Raw genomic sequence first — 18,074 nt, 5'->3', positions numbered from 1 at the left:
ACTTTAAAACATTAGTGGGCTTTCTTTTTCGTCTTGTACCAGAAAACTCAGTTTGAAGCCAGACGAAAAAACACTTAACCCACCAACTTTAAAATATCCTCAACAAACTTAGAAAAAGGAACCAAATTTGGTGCGGGTTTACCACCAAATCTGGGAACACTGTTTGACCATCTACGTCATGCGTAAATCCACTACTTATTTACAGAAGTCACTAACTTTATCATTTGCAGTTTACATTATTCAATATATAATAAAGTAAAAGAACAGTTATCTAAAAAAAAAAAAGGAATTGAAAGAAATGTACCATAAATCAAAAACATTTTGTCGTAACTAATATTTTATATCCAAAGACAAATAATGATACCCTCCAATTATCGTTAAACTGTAGCTGAATATTCGTAATAGTAATAGTGTTACGTTCTTATAGGATCTTTCATGTTTATTTTTTTTATTTACAAACAAATAAATAAGATAATTTTTGACAGTTTGGATAGGTAATAACGAAGAATATAATAAAAATAATAACTGAAGGAAACAAGTATTTTATGTAAACAATTCTCATTTTAAAATCCCAGTGAAATTTAGGTAGTATAAGAGGTAGTGTCTCGTCACCTCAAATTATACATAGCTGGTGTTCTAAAGAGAGTGATGGGGTGACACAGTCGTGATTGTAACATGATGGTATAGTAATACAATGTTTGACATGTAGTGTGATATAATAGTATTAGTATAATGTTACGGTATAGAACACGATGTTATCCGCAGTCACGACCCTGAGAGCAAACGAACAGAGTTCAGTTAATATGAAAACTCCAGATCCCTGTGTCGACTACTGCACAAGTCCTCTATCTAGATTCTAGTGTAAATGAGATAGTGCATTACTTTTTAGCCACAGCGCCATTATCTAATGTAGGTCCTTGTCATTACTTCAGGGCACACTACCTATTTATCCACCTTGAACAGATCGACTCTGAAGTGTAGGCCCTTATGTCCACACTATTATAGTAGTTACTCCTGCAGTTTTTTATTTTTCTCAGATACAATATTGAAAGAAAACGTAAGTAAAAGGAAATTTATGGGTAACAATGCAAACTACAATTTTTTCAGGACTCCTGCTGTAACGATAGAAACGGTAGGTAGAGTAATCAGACTAAAACACAAAGTACAGATATATATAAACGAATTATAATTAAAATATTTAACCAATAACATTTATGAAAATTAGAATGATCCATCAAGCCTTGATAACCGCTCAAATCCCTTGAATTTATAACCACAAACCAAAAGATAAGTATAACAATTGCTAAATATTAACGATGAACTATTTTACGCTGCACCTGAAGTCGTGAACTATTACAAATACTATACAGCCGTTGCTCCATCATTAGTCAATAAGTTACCAGATACCTTACACTACTAAAGAGTACACTAAGATGTTATTATTTCTTACTACAGAAAGAAGGGGATCACATTAAAAAGTCCGTAACTCTATAGCACCAGAAGACTTTACGCAAAAAGATATGAAGAAATTAAAACTCTACAAAACCACAGGCGTAGCAGATATCTCGGCCAAGATTCTAAAGGATAATATTCCTGAATTCAAAACACTAGTGACCCCATTAAACTATCTATGGTACTGCTGTGTGCTTGATGAGCTTAAGTATGTCAGTTACATCTGTCTTCGAGAGAATTCACAGATCAGACTAAACAATTATAGGCCTATTAGCATCTAATGTATTGTTTCTAAAATCAAGAAGAAAGTATCTTTAATAATAATAATAATAATAATAATAATAATAATAATAACTCATATATAGAAGGATAGTCGCGTTAAATTTGCAATAGGCGTTTGAAAGAGTTGATCATGAATAAAATGTCGACACTTGCAAGTGCTTGGCATTGGAGCTGTTAACTAGTTCATGGACCTTCTTAACAACAGTAAGTAATTATTAAAACAAAAAATAACTTGTTTGAAACCATTAATTTTCTCGTTACTCTATATAAATAACATTCCCATTAGAGTCAAAGGTTAAATTTTATTGCATGCTGATGGGTTGTTCTCTTAGTGTCAGGTGGTGATCCAGAGGACATAACTAACATGCTATTATCTAACCTCATGTCTATCTACTTCAGCCAACATTCACCACTAAAGGATGTGTTGTTTTAGGTATGTATGTACTCCTAGCTTTGTCATTCTGAGCTCAGATCCCATCTACATTGAACGCTAAATATTTGACTCTCCTGGAGGTTCAGAGGTACAGTCATACTGCCGTCACCCCTCTCTAGAAAATGCAGATTGACATGATCTAATATGACAGAGAATATCCGTCAGGCTGTCTAAGCAAATGCCGATTACTGTACTACGGTATTTAGCCTTGTACCTTGTCTGTGAATCTATCTAGCGGGGGATGATGTTGGTGTCAGCTGGACAGTGTCTCGTTCACAGTCATTGCTTCGATTATCTGCCCTGTCCATCGTCTACTGCCGTAATAAATCAACAAACAGTGACATACATTGTACTATGTGTGAGTTCGCCGACATCCTAACACAAATTTATCTTCTTCAGGAAAATACAAAACTACAGATAACTTGCCCAGAATTTCTCTTGTTTTTATTCGCAGAGACACAGAGAGTTGAGTCACAGTATAGAGTTTATTGTATTTTCTATTAGATGTTTTTGTTTATTTTATGTTACAATCAAGCAGAACTTCTAAAATGTAAATACAAAAGTAACACAATGAATGCCATTATCTGTCCAGCTGATGCACTCCTCTTCTCCTTTACCTTTTTCATCGTTTATGTTTCTTAATTTTTTCCTTCTTTAGTTTTCTACATTTTCCTTATTCTTCTCTTTTTCCTAAATTTCCCTTCTTTTTCCTTCTCTTCTTATTGATATTTCCTTTTGTTTTTTCTTCAACTTCTACATCTTTTCTTTATCATTTTTCGGTTTCTCTGTCTCTCCTTCCTCTCATTTTCTCTTTACAAACTCAGACATTATGATTCAATTCCTTTTAAATAGAATTAGTATATGAACAATTCACTCGAGGCCAACACTCTTATCAAACCTTAGGGCTGTACCGGGAGATTATCACCAGTTATGAATACCTGTATGGTGAAATGCTTTACTATTCTGTGTTCTAAATATGGAGAAGGAAAAAAGGCACTATTTTAGTAGTTTTATTTACTTATTTACTGAAGTAAGCTCTTAGTACGACTGATGCTCTGTGATTCAAAATAACAACCATCTTATAATTTCTATATCTTTATAAAATACGGTTCAAAATTATGCATATGATTTAATGTAGATAAAAAATCATTTATATTTCTAACCATCTTCCTGATTTCTCCCTTGTATTTCTTGTTATACGTTTTGTTTTCTCTCTCTACTTAAGAAATGAACGAAGTGTGCATTGCGTTCACCAGTGAAAGGTTAAGGCTTAATGCAATGAAACATCCACGGTGAAAGCGGTGTCCAATATGCACTGTTTGTAAGTGACGGTGGAGCCTCTCAAGGTGACGACGAAGGATCTAGGTGTTACATAAGGGCCTTCAGGTGACGACGAAGGATCTAGGTGTTACATAAGGGCCTTCAGGTGACGACGAAGGATCTAGGTGTTACATAAGGGCCTTCAGATGACGACGAAGGATCTAGGTGTTACATAAGGGCCTTCAGATAAGGGCCTTCAGGTGACGACGAAGGATCTAGGTGTTACATAAGGGCCTTCAGATGACGACGAAGGATCTAGGTGTTACATAAGGGCCTTCAGATGACGACGAAAGGTTCAGGCGTTATATAAGAGCCTTCAGGTGACGACGAAGGATCTAGGTGTTACATAAGGGCCTTCAGATGACGACGAAGGGTTCAGGCGTTACATAAGGGCCTTCAGGTGACGACGAAGGATCTAGGTGTTACATAATGGCCTTCAGATGACGACGAAGGGTTCAGGCGTTATATAAGAGCCTTCAGGTGACGACGAAGGATCTAGGTGGAGAATATTGAGGCCCAGGTGACGAGGAAGATTTATAAGGACCTCCAGGTTATGACGAATGTCCCAGAACCAATGAGAAGTACTTAGGTTTAGGATCCCAAATTTAGGAGGACCACGCCCAGCCCTTCGACGAGGAACTGCCGCTGGTCCTGTGGTTCTTCTGGGAGCGATTGTCCAGAGAGGAGCGAGACAGTGCTGATTCTTCATAGCGAGGGTCTGATGATAATAATAATAATAATGATAATAATAATAATAATGATAATAATAATAATAACAACAACAATAATAATAATAATTGTTCACAAAAAGCCGCTATTAACCTAACAATAGTTCAAGAGCTGAGAGTCCCACGATACGATGTGACAAGTAGGTTGAAAGTCAGCATCCGACTTGTGAATAAGATTAAGCAGAGGGATAATAGAAAATACATAGGCAATAAACGTTCTCCTTTGTTATGTGTCATACTGACCACAAAGCTATCTTAACGAGTGACCTGCTGAGATGTTTTGCCATTAGGGTGAACTGTGGATGCATTTACTGTATCTTCCCCCCGTCCCCTCTCCCATCCCTTCTACTTCACCCAACAAGTATAAGTTAATTTTGCAACCTTTGAAATTGTTGTAAAATATGACGCCCTGTATGCACACATTTACGAGGCCAACATCCCCCTGAGGACTTACCGAGCAAGCAATCACGAGTGACGGTGACGTATCCTGCCTCGGTGACGGTGGTGGTAGCGGTGGCAGCGGCGGTGGTGCTGGTGACGGTCTTTGTGGTAGTGGTGAGTGTTATGGCTGTCGTGGTCTTACTCACTGTCTTGGTGATCGTCTGGGGAGTGAGCAATTAATAGGTGAAGTTTGTAGACAGTACATAATCAGGGGAAATTATGGATCATTAATAAGCTACTAGCCTATTTCCCTCGTCTATACTACAACTTTTAATAGGTGTGGTGTGCTGGTGACTCCCAGGTAAACATAACCAAAGTAAACATAAGTACCCAGATGTTAAGTTTAAAGTAGGTTATGTTCAGATTCACGTATTATAGAAAACGATAAAGATATCTAATCCAAAGAAAATTTGCCTACGTTTTAGGCTAACTTGTGTAAATCGAACTCACATCATCTTCAATTACACATTTTATCAATTACTCGTAAATATATTCATCAGAAGTTATTGGTTTATATTTAAATAAGGAATTTGAGTTAGGTTAATAGAATAGATTTTGATAAGTGCAAGAAGTAAAGATTTGGCAGAGTACATACACGGAAATCAATAAAAACAAAATTCTTATGAAAATGATGGTGATTTAAAATAAACTGACCTAGTTATAAAAATTAGACCTACCCCAACTACCAATGATTTTGATTGCTTAAAGTAGGCAGGGCTTTGAAGGCGATGGAAATTGTGAGGTAAAAACATGCAAAAAGCTAAGGAAACCTGACCTAATCTGAACTAACTTTGCCTAACCTACCTTTAGCTTACCTTTATCTTGGCGATTTTGCATTTTTGTCTAAATCAAACGTGTTTATCTTCACGATAATAACAGTCTGTACCACATTTTTGAAGCGTTAAGGAAGTAAACAATAAATCATGAACCTTTGAAAATGTCAATAGCAGCAGCGTCGTTGTCCAGAACACGTTGAATGGTTCCCACACAGACACACAACACCCATCACACAACGAAAACATTCTAAGACTGAAAAGTTTCATTCCAAATACCTGAGCATGCGCATATTAATCACGTGACAGAATGACGTCCCCTGATTGGTTAAGGCTGATCACATGAGTTTCACGTCAAGAAGTCAACATTAAATCCAGCAGAAAATACTCCTGCGAACTTAAATGTTTTTGTTAATTAATACTAAAAATAACTCTAAAACTTGATTTCTCATAAAAAACACAATAAAATAAAGTATTCTTATTGTTTATGCTCCATCATCCTATATACCAAATAATATAGTTTTCCGTGTGTGTGTTCTACCGAGTCTTAACCATGTGAGGTGTTCTGGCCACTTATCCACTTTATTCTTTTCATCGCGGATATTAATGGTCTGTTTAATTGATATTCTAAAGGCACTAAATTTAGCCTACCTCTGTCCCTGCTGAAAGGAGCGTCTCTGTCTCTGTCTCTGTCGCAGTTTCCGTCTCTGTTTTCGAGATAATCTGATGGAGGAAATAGTATAATGAATATTAAATTTGATAAAACTAGAAACAGAAAAAAATTAGTAACAAATTCAACTAAAATTACTTGTTTTATATCACGTGAAGGATTTCCTGTTAAAAAATGTTCCTCTCGGCTATAGTTTTTGTTGCTTAAATAGGATATAAAGAAGTAAGATTTTTAGGATTGTTATTATTATTTTGTTCTCTACCTTATTTGACTTGTGTATTTATTCGACGGTCTTCAGTCTCTTCTCTCGCTTTCCTTATCACCATCCAACTCACCTTGTACTCGTATTGTTCACACCTGAGTCACGGTACCGTCAGATATGGTCTTACCTGAGTCACGGTACCGTCAGATACGGTCTTGGTCGTAATCTGTGTGATGGTTTTCTTGGCGCTGACCTCAGTGACGGTCTCTGTGGCTGTCTCCGTCACAGTGCCGCCGCCCACGATCTTGGTCACGTGATGAACGTTCGTGGCACATCCCTGGAAGATATTAAGAGTTTTATTTTGTATTTGGATATATACTGGCTGGTTTTATAAAGAAAAGTAGAGACCGGCCCACCACACCTGTAATTAATTAGTTTCTTCTCTGTGGGTCAGTTATCGACCTATGGGTTAGCCTCTTACCTGAGAGTCAGCCTTCTTATCTGTATCTCTGGTCCTTATATGTGTTTCCAGTCCTATTCTTGCTGGTCAGTCCCTACGAGTGAATCAGGCCCTATGTAGCGGCCAGTTCCTTATCTTTGGGGTCAGCCCATAGCCTGTATATCATCCCTTTATCAGTAGGTTAGCCTTTCTTCCTATAAAAGCAGTTCCTACTTGCTTGTCAGCCATAGACTTGTAGTTTACCCATTTACCTGTGAGTTGGAGCTGTAACTCGGTTGATGGTTCCAGTGAGCTCCGTAAGGTGTTGCCAGGGCGAGGTCCATCAGCAGCCACGCCCACACCATCACCACCACACTTGCCACTCCCATTCTCACCCTACAAGAAGCAAGTAGAAAGGTGTAAACAGGTACTAGTCAATCCATTGTTTACCATGATGAGATGTATCAAGTAAACCATGTATTGGGAGCAAGTAACAAAATCACTCGCTTACAGGATGTTGTAACCACTAGAATCTAGACTAATGTTAGGATATAAGCACCTCTGGAAGTATGTCCCTCAAGCAGATGTGAACCAAACTAAATGTAAAGTGCCACACTCCAACACTACGTAAAAATAAAGCTCTTTGGTGATATTTCCAAGCACACAGTGTATGCAATGACAAGATAACTGATATTCTAAAGCTGTATCCACACTTCGCATCTAGTGCCTAAAGAAACTTCTATGTACAGACCTAAACAAACAATGTACTGGAAGGATTCTGTAACACTCGATGCCGTAATATCATAACCACTGTGGTCTGATAAACACCCCTTGTGGCCTTTACTCAGTAATCCTTTTGCTCTACTGCTCACTGGATTAATATGGTGTGCACAATAAACTAGGTACTGTCCGCGTAAAATTCAAAGTTAAAATTCTTATCCTGTTGACACGTGACTATAAACAAGGAGGATTTATATTACGTATAATTATCGTAAGTTAAAAGCCAAACTCTTGCCAGTCTATAGAAAATTCTTTAAAAACAATATGGGATATTACCATTTTTTTAAGAATAAGTTTGACGATGCTTCATTTAACTGTGATGATTAAGCAAAACATAAATTACATTTTGACACCACCTAGCACGAGAATAATATGTTGCTTTGTTTTGGGCAAATACCCTAAATGCTCAGTAACATGCATGCTAATTATTTCTTTTTCATAAGGATAATAAGGTAATAAATAAAATATTTACGCACACACACACACACACGCGCGCGAGCGCGCACGGTTGTACGGTATTTCCCTTTGCAAGTGTACAATATATAACTCACCTGAATTTCGATTTCGGAAGTAACTTAACAGCTCAGCAACTCCCAGATTCAGAAGCTAACAGCCACGTTGAACAACTCAGCAATTCAGCTGTGGTGACAAAGAGTGTAACAAACTCAGGTACTCAGAAGTAAGAGATGAGAGAAATAATAAGTCCGAAAACTTAGCTATGAGGCGATGAGACAACAATATACTGTAACTCAGCTGGTAACAGAACGGAGAGAAGTATGTCACCACTAGTAACAGACTAAGCACAGTGCCTCGTCCTGAGCTGTGTTACATACTATATATATACACACACGAACACCCCTCTAACTTCCCCCCCCTCTTGACAATGGACACACACACCCCTTCGTCACCCACGTACAACTTTCCATATTGTCACTTTCGTTTTTTTTAATCTAGCGAGCGCTGATCCGCATGGTTAAAGTCATTTCCGTATTACTTTTTTTTTTAACCCAGAGTTGCTATTGAGGAGGTTTCCTGTATCCTTGTACCATGGCGTTGCGTTTGTCACCTTTGTGGTCATGTACTGATTATTTTCTCCCTGTCAGCAATCGTCGGTGGCGTATTGTTTACCGTCTGTAAGGCACGATGGTGTGGTAGTGGCTGAGGGTGCGGGAGGTGTATAGATGTCTGTATTTGTGTGTACCTATGTATGTGTGTGTGTGTGTGGGGGGGGAGGAGGGGCGCTTATCTGTGTATGTGTATATTTATGTGAATATGTTTGTGTTTGGGTGTAGGTATATGTTTGCTTATAAATATGTACGTATGTGAATTGACGTACGCAAACACGTGACGTTTATTTTCGAAGGATATTTCTGTATTCATAATGTCTTTACATCTATCTAGTACCAATTTATTTTGCTTATGAAAAGGGATTTGATTGTCCTTGTCGTCTCTGATAGAATACACACACACACACACACACACACACACACACACACACACACAAACACACACACAAGGACCTTTTAAACCACAGACTATACGCTTGAAAGAAAATCACTTAATAATCTCGGTCAGACACAACACTCAAACTTTAACACAAATGAAGGACTCTGAGGTCAGTTATACACACCCCGTCACGTGTTTAGGCTCCTGGAGGATTTTGTTTTGTTAACGAAAGACAATCACTTAACGTCTCAGATATGTCTAACAAAGTCGAATATCTTAGTTTTTTATAAAATACAGAAACTTTTGTCGGTTTTAGTGTTTTGGTTATGGCTCTTCAGACAAGATTGTTTTTCCTCACGTGGAATATATCTGCGAGTTACCTCCTTGAGTACGATGACTTAACCCCATGAGTACAATATCAGAGTACTCAAAGGCTTAGGTTATCCTATTTAAAAGTTTAAGACATCGTACTCAAACTTAAACGTAAAATATTAACAGTTACCTAAATAATCATAAAGTCACACCTAAATATTCGAGTAATTGAGAACTATTAAAGAATTCGATATTTGAAGGTGAGTCAATTAAAGCAGTATTCCTATTATACGATATGGTGTAAAATGGTCAATAACTGCATAAATTTATTCCATAGATCGTTAAGTAGATTGAACATTTCCATTACCAAAGAGGAAGTGAATGAGCATCTCCTCCTTGGCCTGTTGGAGCTGGGGTGATCTGGGAGAATCTTCCTCATTATACCTCTTGGCCTCATTATAGTTGGCCTCAAGTGCCTCGTCAAGCTGATGTTACTTCATCTCAACAGCAAGTTCTTTCTTTATTATTGAGGTGAAATGAGAAAAGGTAATGATAGTATATTCTACTTTAATCATATATTGTGAAGTTGTTAATGGACTGTAAAAAAAATGACTATAACTTGTTCCGAGTTATTATCCTGTCATCCACTGTTAGTCTTTCACCAACAGCACTAACAGGAATCTCTCTCTCTCTCTCTCTCTCTCTCTCTCTCTCTCTCTCTCTCTCTCTCTCTCTCTCTCTCTCTCCCTTCGTAAACACGCATATGAGTACCAAGCTCTTTCAATAAACCGTTAATTATTATTACTATTATTTATTATTGTTTAAGGGACTCAGCAGTGATAACCAACACCAATAACCTGCAGCCAATACTACTCCACCTCAAGGGTGATGTCGACCTTGGTACATGTTGCTCAAGACTCGAGGAATAACAGAAGGTAAGACCGGTTCTTCTTTTAATAATACCGCCGTTAGGCATTGTGTTGAAGGAGTCTCGTTATTATACACAAGGAGGTTGAAAAATATATCGATTCTCACCTAATTCATTGTACTCAAGGGGTTAGTATCGTGGTTAGTGTGGTTTAGTATGTGTGTGTGTGTCATCTATTGTAGCAACTGAGATTTGAGTAAGAGGTGATCCAGTAAACTTTGACAGTTAAAACATCCCAACAACAACAATTCAATTTAACAAAACTATGTAAACTATGACATTAACAATAAATCAACATATTTTAAACATTCCAAACAAGTAAATAATAAACATTCAGTATTTTAAAACAGAAAAAAGTAAAAACTTAAAACTCATTACAACAACAAACGAAACCCAATTATAACAAAAAAAAAAAGACAGGAAAACAAGAACAGATTTGGTAACACAAATAAAAAGATTTGGTGTTATTTATCTGAAAGTAAAATAGCCTTAAGAATTTTACATTTACTCATATATACAGTACATATTTAATCACATGTACACAGTCATTAGGTACAATGATACTGATGACCATTTTTGCTAATGTCGGGAGGGCGTCACTGTGTCCTTTCAGCGTTAATTAGGTTATGTTGTGTCACCACGTCCATCACACCTCATTGTGGATCCCCTGCATCAGCTGTACCAAGGTAGACTAATTCCCTTCATATTGGCAACACTGTTTCTTCATATGTGGCGTATTAGGTAATGTCTCTCTCTCTCTCTCTCTCTCACATTGTCATTAAAAATCACTACCAAGTTTCCTATCCTTATTCAACTGTCCTTCCTCACCTGTCAACAATTAATGATCCCTGTCAACAGCAGCCACAATAACCATCAATAATCTACGCTTGTTGATTACATCCACAGGAGGAAGTAAGACTGTAAATCAAACCCACTCACTATATTAGACTGAAACTTCAGCTACAGATAATAAGTATCAGCATCATCCACTCCCACTTACCCGTAAAGGATATCAGCAGAACTCAGATTTTTTCTCTCACTTGTATATTGTAGTTTTTCATCACTTAATGTGGATTTGATTCTATATACTTGATGCTCTGGTGAATCCAACTAATTTATACGAAGGAAATTAGAAGTGTAAACGGTAATCTCAGGCTCTAATTTTAATGGATGACTTTCACAGCTTCACGAATGTCAACAAGTGAGGTAATAAAAGCCATTGCTATTAGGAAGAGTATAGCTGGGAGTACCAACGATGATTTTAAGTGACGATAGCGTGTGTGTGTGTGTGTGTGTGTGTGTGTGTGTGTGTGTGTGTGTATGTGTATGTGTTGGAAAGACGTTCATAGTATCTATAGATGTAATAGTTAATAGCAGGCTAACTTGTAACCCTTGCACTTAAACGTGTATAAAGAGTCAGGTGTGTTAGTCAGGTATTTCTCTCATCTTACACTAGCAGCAGCAGACAAACTCATACTGTTACCATCACCATCAACTTACTCTAGCGTTAACGATAGTATTTTGTCAGTTGTTGGTAAAGTCAGAAATATATATGTTGACAAAATATACCCATTCTGTCAACATATATCTGACAACACCAACAACTGACTTTGAATAACATCACTGTAAAAAAAAAAATAATAAAAAAAAATCCTGAATCTCTCAAAGGCAAACTCATGGTAACAAGAACAGCTTCAGGTACCAACAATAGGTGGTGAGTCATGCCAAGCTGGAGCGCAGTCATGGAGGACAGGGCCTGGACTCCTGACGCCGCTAGATCACAGCACCATGGTCTTACCCGCCCTACATTGTTGAGCCCGAATGATCAGTTTTTTTCTTTATAGAGACTTGTATTGAGAAGCTACTGGAGTGGTGTGTGTGTGTGTGTGTGTGTGTGTGTGTGTGTGTGTGTGTGTGTGTGATAGGCTGACAAACAGACGGAGCGAGAGTATCTGTGTATATGTAAAAGTGCTTGGATTTGAATGCATGTAGGAGACAGAGAGAGAGAGAGAGAGACAGAGAGAGAGACAGAGAGAGAGAGAGAGAGAGAGAGAGAGAGAGAGAGAGAGAGAGTATATGTATTTCTTGTAGGTTTAGGTGTGAAGATAGACATATGTATGTATATATTTGAGAAAATAGGTGGAATTTCCAGTGTATTGTTCACGTGAGTTCACATATATTTTTGGTGAGTGTATACATGTGCTTATTTTTCCCTAATTCGTCGGGGGATAACAGACACCCAGACAAATTAACAGAAAAACAACTACAGATAAAAACACGGATAGACAGATAGTTACAAATAAAAACAAGAGGAGGTATCAACACCCCTCCCCCTCCCTCACCACCAACCCCAACTGCACACGAACACAAAACCGGAAATCTGTTGTCGAGGAAGGTGTGACCCTCGACGAAGAAAATATTTATTCAATATTATATCTAGTTTTCTCTTCATTTCTACATTGATGGATCACACTAGCTTAAGATCAGGTAGGTGAGTCACGCCCAGTAGCGACCCTGTTCTTTGGGGACTCTGAATGAATGCTCACGTATTAGGGGAAATTGGCACCACCACCACCATCACCTGAGGCCTCAACCTTGGCTTTGACGGAATTCCCACTGAATTATGCCACACCCTTTTTCCCTCCTTCAACTCCCCGCCCCCACATCTCCTCCCCCCCCCCCTTCCCCACTTTACGCTGAGTCCCTTCCATTCTTATTTCCCTCCCCTCTCTCTTTCTACTTGTTTCCCTCTTTCATTTTTACATATTTTTCCCCATCAAGAAAACTTTGTTCCTGTTTCATATAAGAGGATTCACTGTATGAGCTCAGGCGGGGCAGGTTCTTATGCATCTTGTCTCTTGTGCTGCGGCTGAAGTATACTGTAATCCCCCGGACTTTAGGTAACAATTACTACAAGGATTTATGGAAGCCGATGTTTATTCTGATTTAAGAAATTTGAAGATTTATAAAAAAAAATAATATTAAAATATGTAGACTGATTATTACGATGAAATTATAATGCATTTGTATGAATAAAACTATATGAATAAATAACTAGCATTCAAATATTTAACTGAAAAATATATACATGTTTTATTGTAAATGCATAAGTGTCATTAAAATTTTGGCCTCTGCTAATTAAGAAACATAAGTAAAAACACAAAAAAAATTCTTATAAAACATTTAATTTTCTATTCCTTACATTTAATGCGTCTTAGAAACATAATTTACTAAACCAGTTTGAGTGGAGCAGTTAACTTCGACTGTTGTAACTTGCTCAATAACTTCGACCAAAAAATTACGATACTGTACATTGACCAAAGTGAAGAAGTGGTTCTTGACTGAATGAAACATATACAGAATTTTCTCAAAGGCAGGAGACATAAGATAAACTTCCTTACAATGCTAAATTAATTCGTGATATGACTTTTAACAACGATTTAAGACCTGCCTGTATAAATATATTTTTTTTTATTGGGCACCCCCCTACATCCTTGTGTAAGGTGAAGCGCAGAAGCGTTTACAGCGCCCAACAGGGAAGCATGCTAAGTTCATGCTTGCCTTTATGTCTCACGAGTTAAGGGCGTAGAGGCCTGAAGAGTCAAGGGCGTAGAAGCCTGAAGAGTCAGTGGTTTATGTCATCAAGTTATTGGAAGCTCCAACAACTTTCCCTGAATACGAATTCGCAACTTTCGACTTACAACAGGTACCTACTTTACTGCTAGGTGAACAGGGACTAATGGGGGCTAGGAAGTAAGTCCAAACAACTTCCACCTGCCCGGGAATCGAACCCGTGACATCTTGCTTGCGAGGCAAGAACGGTACCGCTTCTACCACCGGTCCCCCCAAGCCTGCCTGTATATCATTTCCTCTTTCAAACTGTGACCAATAACTAAATATTATCCATTAATTAAGACAAAGAAATAGTATAACATTTCGATATAATTCACGAACAAAGAATAAGTTGAAATAATTCCTGCTTCTGATGAAACTTTAAAAGAAACTGGAAGGTCCAGTAATATGATAAAAATCTCTGTTGCTGGAAATGGGCGGCCTAACAATACCATGTACACAAATTTAAAGTTGTTTAACGACAAATGTTTCTGAATTATATCCTTATAATTGTATTTTTGTCAAGGTGAACCACACATACACACACACACAAACACACATACACACCAAGACACAAACACACACATACATGCGCTTGCTCACATTTATATATTTTTCATTATCCTGGGATGATAATTGTTAATAAACAAACATTGGTTGATTTTAAAACCACGAAGCTACAATAATATTCCTATTTCTTCCTAATGTGCAAATAAATTTTCTTCTCTTGCATTCCAATATTAAACCCACGTAGTCCTAATTCTGATACTTCTTTCACCCACTCTAATGTGGCATTACAGTAGCCCCTTACAACGAGTTTATTAAAAAAAATATTCAAGGTTTATTTTGCCTTCGTTAAACCCCCATAAAATATTTATAAAACAACCTTTTCAGTGTTATATGTATTGTTGTAGATATGAGTTATCTCCAGGACCACAAGCTTGATTAACAGAACTGTGTGACGCTGCCCAATATCTCTGTACACAGCTCTCATACTTTCGTTTTAAAATAATACCTTCACCCTTATCATGTTTTACACCACTTGAAAAGGGCATAAAAATAACATTCTTTTCAGCTCATGTTATTTGAACACTGATCCTAAAATGTCTCGGAGAAACTTTAACATTTCTCTCAAAAGTTTTCGTTCTTTTCAACTTCATATATTAGGTTTTTACATTACAAGTTCCTATCTTGAGGTCATGTTCCTTCATTCTTTAACCTTCTGGATGACTAAGTATTTGTTTTATGAGCTCAGACAGTAGCTACTAACCCTCTAAGGACAGAGCGGTTAGACCTTAAAATGACGCTAATCACTGAGGTAGAAATCCCGATGCCTCTCCTTAAAAGAAAGGTATAAGGATATAGAAAGAACAAACAAACAAACAGAGAATAAACTGTGAGAACAAGAGGTCGGTCACAGCTCACCCAGTTAAGGTATCAGTCTAACACTTGTTTTATTTCAAAAGAAGAAAGCTAATGAAGCATTGATGATAGGAGAAACAAACGGAAAACGAACTATAAGGGTGTGATAGTAGGAATAAGATATAAGCATTAAATATAGCAAGCAGAGAGGCAGGCACAAACCACAGGCATATTACTTTAATAACACTGAGTGAAAAAATATCAAAGACTTCTCATTAACATCACTAGCAACTTCTCTCTCATGTTACACGAGTAAGACAGATTCATGAATACTAGAAGCTATTAACAACATCTTCTCTGCATAACTTTTATAACATCTATTGTGGATCTTGATAAGTTTTATGAGCAATGACATGTACAAGTAAGGTGAGAGAATTCCACAGGTGAGGAGGTAAGGACTTCAACATTTCCTACACATTGTTACCCTACTGCACACTAAGCCCTCGATGTTTATTTCAGAAATATTACGAAGGACTCCAGTAAAAATTGGCTTCATTCTGTTGGTCACTTGGGTATATAATTTTCGTTAATTAACTGTCAAATACCCCTCTGGCGTCTCATAGGCACAGGTAGATTAGGGAGCTTCTCTTGTAATACTCTTTAATTTCCTTGAGGCAAGTTGCACATCTTAGCTCTAGAGTAAGACCCATTTAAAACAGAATTGATGTCTTCCAGTTGGCTGTTGAGAAGAGAGATTGTTGGTACATCTAAATATTTATAAAGAGGAGATAAGGAAGGAAGGGAAAAGGGGAAGATGCAGATACATAGGCAAGAAGGAGAAGGAGAAGTAAGCTAGTGGGAGAGAGTGAAGGATGGAAGGAGTGACGGAGGAAAGGAAGAGAGAGAAGGATAATGAAGTTACCAGCAACTGCGTAGTATGAAACATGGGAAGGATCGTGCACATCTAAGAGAAAACGTAAAACTCCACTAAAATCCAGTACGTGTGTATGATAATGAAACACTGTCTCTGCCGTCTCTTTTAGTGCAGAATATAATAATAATCTCGGCATATTAAGTTTCACAATTACAAAGGACAAACACCAACACAGTTAAATCAAAATTCCTCATTGCAAAGATTTCCCTTTCATTTCCACTGAAGTTTTGTTGCAACACAGTTCTTAAAATTTTACGTCTCTCTCATACGAACAATGACTGACATTTCCCAGCAAACTGTAAAATAAATCACCCGGTATGTCCGTATTACGTGTTAAAGCTTAATCAAGTGTTATTCACCTTTACTCTTGTCCTGTTTTATCAGCTTAATTCTCTTCTCTTTCCCTCTATATCATTATTATAGTTACACCCTTTGTCTATCTCTGTTAGTTTGGCCAGTGATGTCTCAGAATCATTATCCTGTTATCCAGTACGACACAACCTTTACACACACACGCACCTTGAGTCACCAGACAGGTATCCTCAACTCATTAACACCTTATGCAATTTTACAGTAACATAATGAATAGGTTCTGACATTTCCTTTTTTTCTATTTAATGTTATAATGTGAATTCACTTTCTCTTTGTATTTTCCCTATCAAGACACATCAGGCAGACAGGAATCAATAAGAACATAAGAACATAAGAATGGAAGAAACTGCAGCGGGCCTATTGACCCATAGTGGGCAGTCCCGTTTATATCCAACCCCTATTGCTCATATAAGCATCCAACCTATGTTTGAAGCTATCCAGCGTATTCGAGTTAATGATGATATTTGGTAACCTGTTCCATTCATCCACTACTCTGTTTCCAAACCAGTGTTTACCTATTTCACGCGGAAATCTAAATTTGTCTAATTTAAAACCGTTGTTACGAGTTCGCTCCTGGTTGGATAGTTTGAGTACCTTCGTAATGTCACCTTTGTTTAAACCTGACTTCCATTTATACACCTCTATCATGTTGCCCCTCACTCTACTTCTCTCAAGGGAGTGCAAATTAAGATGCTTTAACCTGTCTCTGTATTGAAGGTTCCTAATGCCCGGGATTAGTCTTGTCATTCTCCTCTGGATTCTTTCCAATGATTCTATATCCATTCTGTAATACGGTGACCAGAACTGAACTGCATAATCCAGGTGAGGTCTCACAAGCCCTAGATATAATTTTAAGATGACCTCGCTAGTCGTGTAACTAACACTCCTTTGTATGAACCCAAGTACTTTATTAGCCTTGTTACGAGCAAAAACACATTGTTTATTTGGCTTAAGATTCCTACTTATCATTACTCCTAAATCTCTCTCGCAGTCGGATTCCACAATGGCATCGTTGTTTATCTGGTAACTGGTTTCCCTGTTTACATCTCCTATACTGAGTACATTACATTTGTCCACATTGAATTTCAGCTGCCATTTTTCCGACCATTCGAAAAATTTGTTTAGATCTTCCTGTAGTTTTGCAGAGTCCTCGTCAGATTTAATTACACGTCCTATTTTAGTGTCATCAACAAATTTACTTATGTTGCTGTGTTGTTGTGTATGGAAGCCCTGCGCATTTCATCCCAGATAAGTCGCTCATTAACTCTATCAAGATTGGGAGGTCTATATATTACTCCTATGATTAATTTTTCCCTACCGTCGATTAATTCTATCCAAATCGTTTCTGTATTCAGCTCAGTTTTTATTTCCTTATTTATTTCGCACTTCAGATTATCCCTGACATAGATGGCTACTCCGCCTCCTTTCCTGGACGGCCTATCGGTATAGAACAATTTGTAATCCGCAATTTGGTATTCGACAGGTAACTCACGTGAGTCTAGGTTGATCCATGTTTCAGTGAATGCTATTATATCGATTTTTTCGGTACATACCAAGGCCCTAATATCATCCATTTTGTTTCTCATAC

General features: G+C 37.6%; 1 protein-coding gene across 2 annotated transcripts; it reads right to left on the bottom strand.

The window, feature by feature from the left end:
- Positions 1 to 3,673: 3,673 nt before the first annotated feature.
- On the bottom strand, positions 3,674 to 8,326 carry LOC121874345 (facilitator of iron transport 2-like). Of its 2 annotated transcripts, XM_042378471.1 has the most exons (6): positions 8,072 to 8,326; positions 7,013 to 7,136; positions 6,489 to 6,638; positions 6,081 to 6,152; positions 4,670 to 4,817; positions 3,674 to 4,205 (listed from the first exon to the last, which is right to left on the bottom strand). In XM_042378471.1, the coding sequence occupies exons 2-6, from the start codon at positions 7,127 to 7,129 to the stop codon at positions 4,093 to 4,095; spliced, it is 600 nt and encodes a 199-aa protein (XP_042234405.1). In that variant the 5' UTR covers positions 7,130 to 7,136; positions 8,072 to 8,326; the 3' UTR covers positions 3,674 to 4,092. The 2 variants fall into 2 exon arrangements, with proteins under 2 accessions (XP_042234405.1, XP_042234406.1); XM_042378472.1 differs by lacking the exon at positions 6,081 to 6,152.
- Between the last annotated feature and the right edge of the window lie 9,748 nt (positions 8,327 to 18,074).

This window comes from Homarus americanus, unplaced genomic scaffold (assembly GCF_018991925.1).
Source record: "Homarus americanus isolate GMGI-L3 unplaced genomic scaffold, GMGI_Hamer_2.0 scaffold17856, whole genome shotgun sequence".
In the NCBI taxonomy this organism is placed as follows: domain Eukaryota; kingdom Metazoa; phylum Arthropoda; class Malacostraca; order Decapoda; family Nephropidae; genus Homarus; species Homarus americanus.
The sequence above is the reverse complement of the archived record's forward strand: the minus strand, read 5'-3'. Positions and strand labels throughout refer to the sequence as shown.

What these genes read in the sequence shown, in the direction of transcription:
- LOC121874345 (XM_042378471.1), bottom strand. Translation starts at nt 7,129, where the DNA reads ATGGGAGTGGCAAGTGTGGTGGTGATGGTGTGGGCGTGGCTGCTGATG. An exon ending in GTTACAGCTCCAACTCACAG is followed by an intron (nt 6,639 to 7,012) that starts GTAAATGGGTAA and finishes AATATCTTCCAG; the next exon opens with GGATGTGCCACGAACGTTCA. An exon ending in TCCTTTCAGCAGGGACAGAG is followed by an intron (nt 4,818 to 6,080) that starts GTAGGCTAAATT and finishes CTCACTCCCCAG; the next exon opens with ACGATCACCAAGACAGTGAG.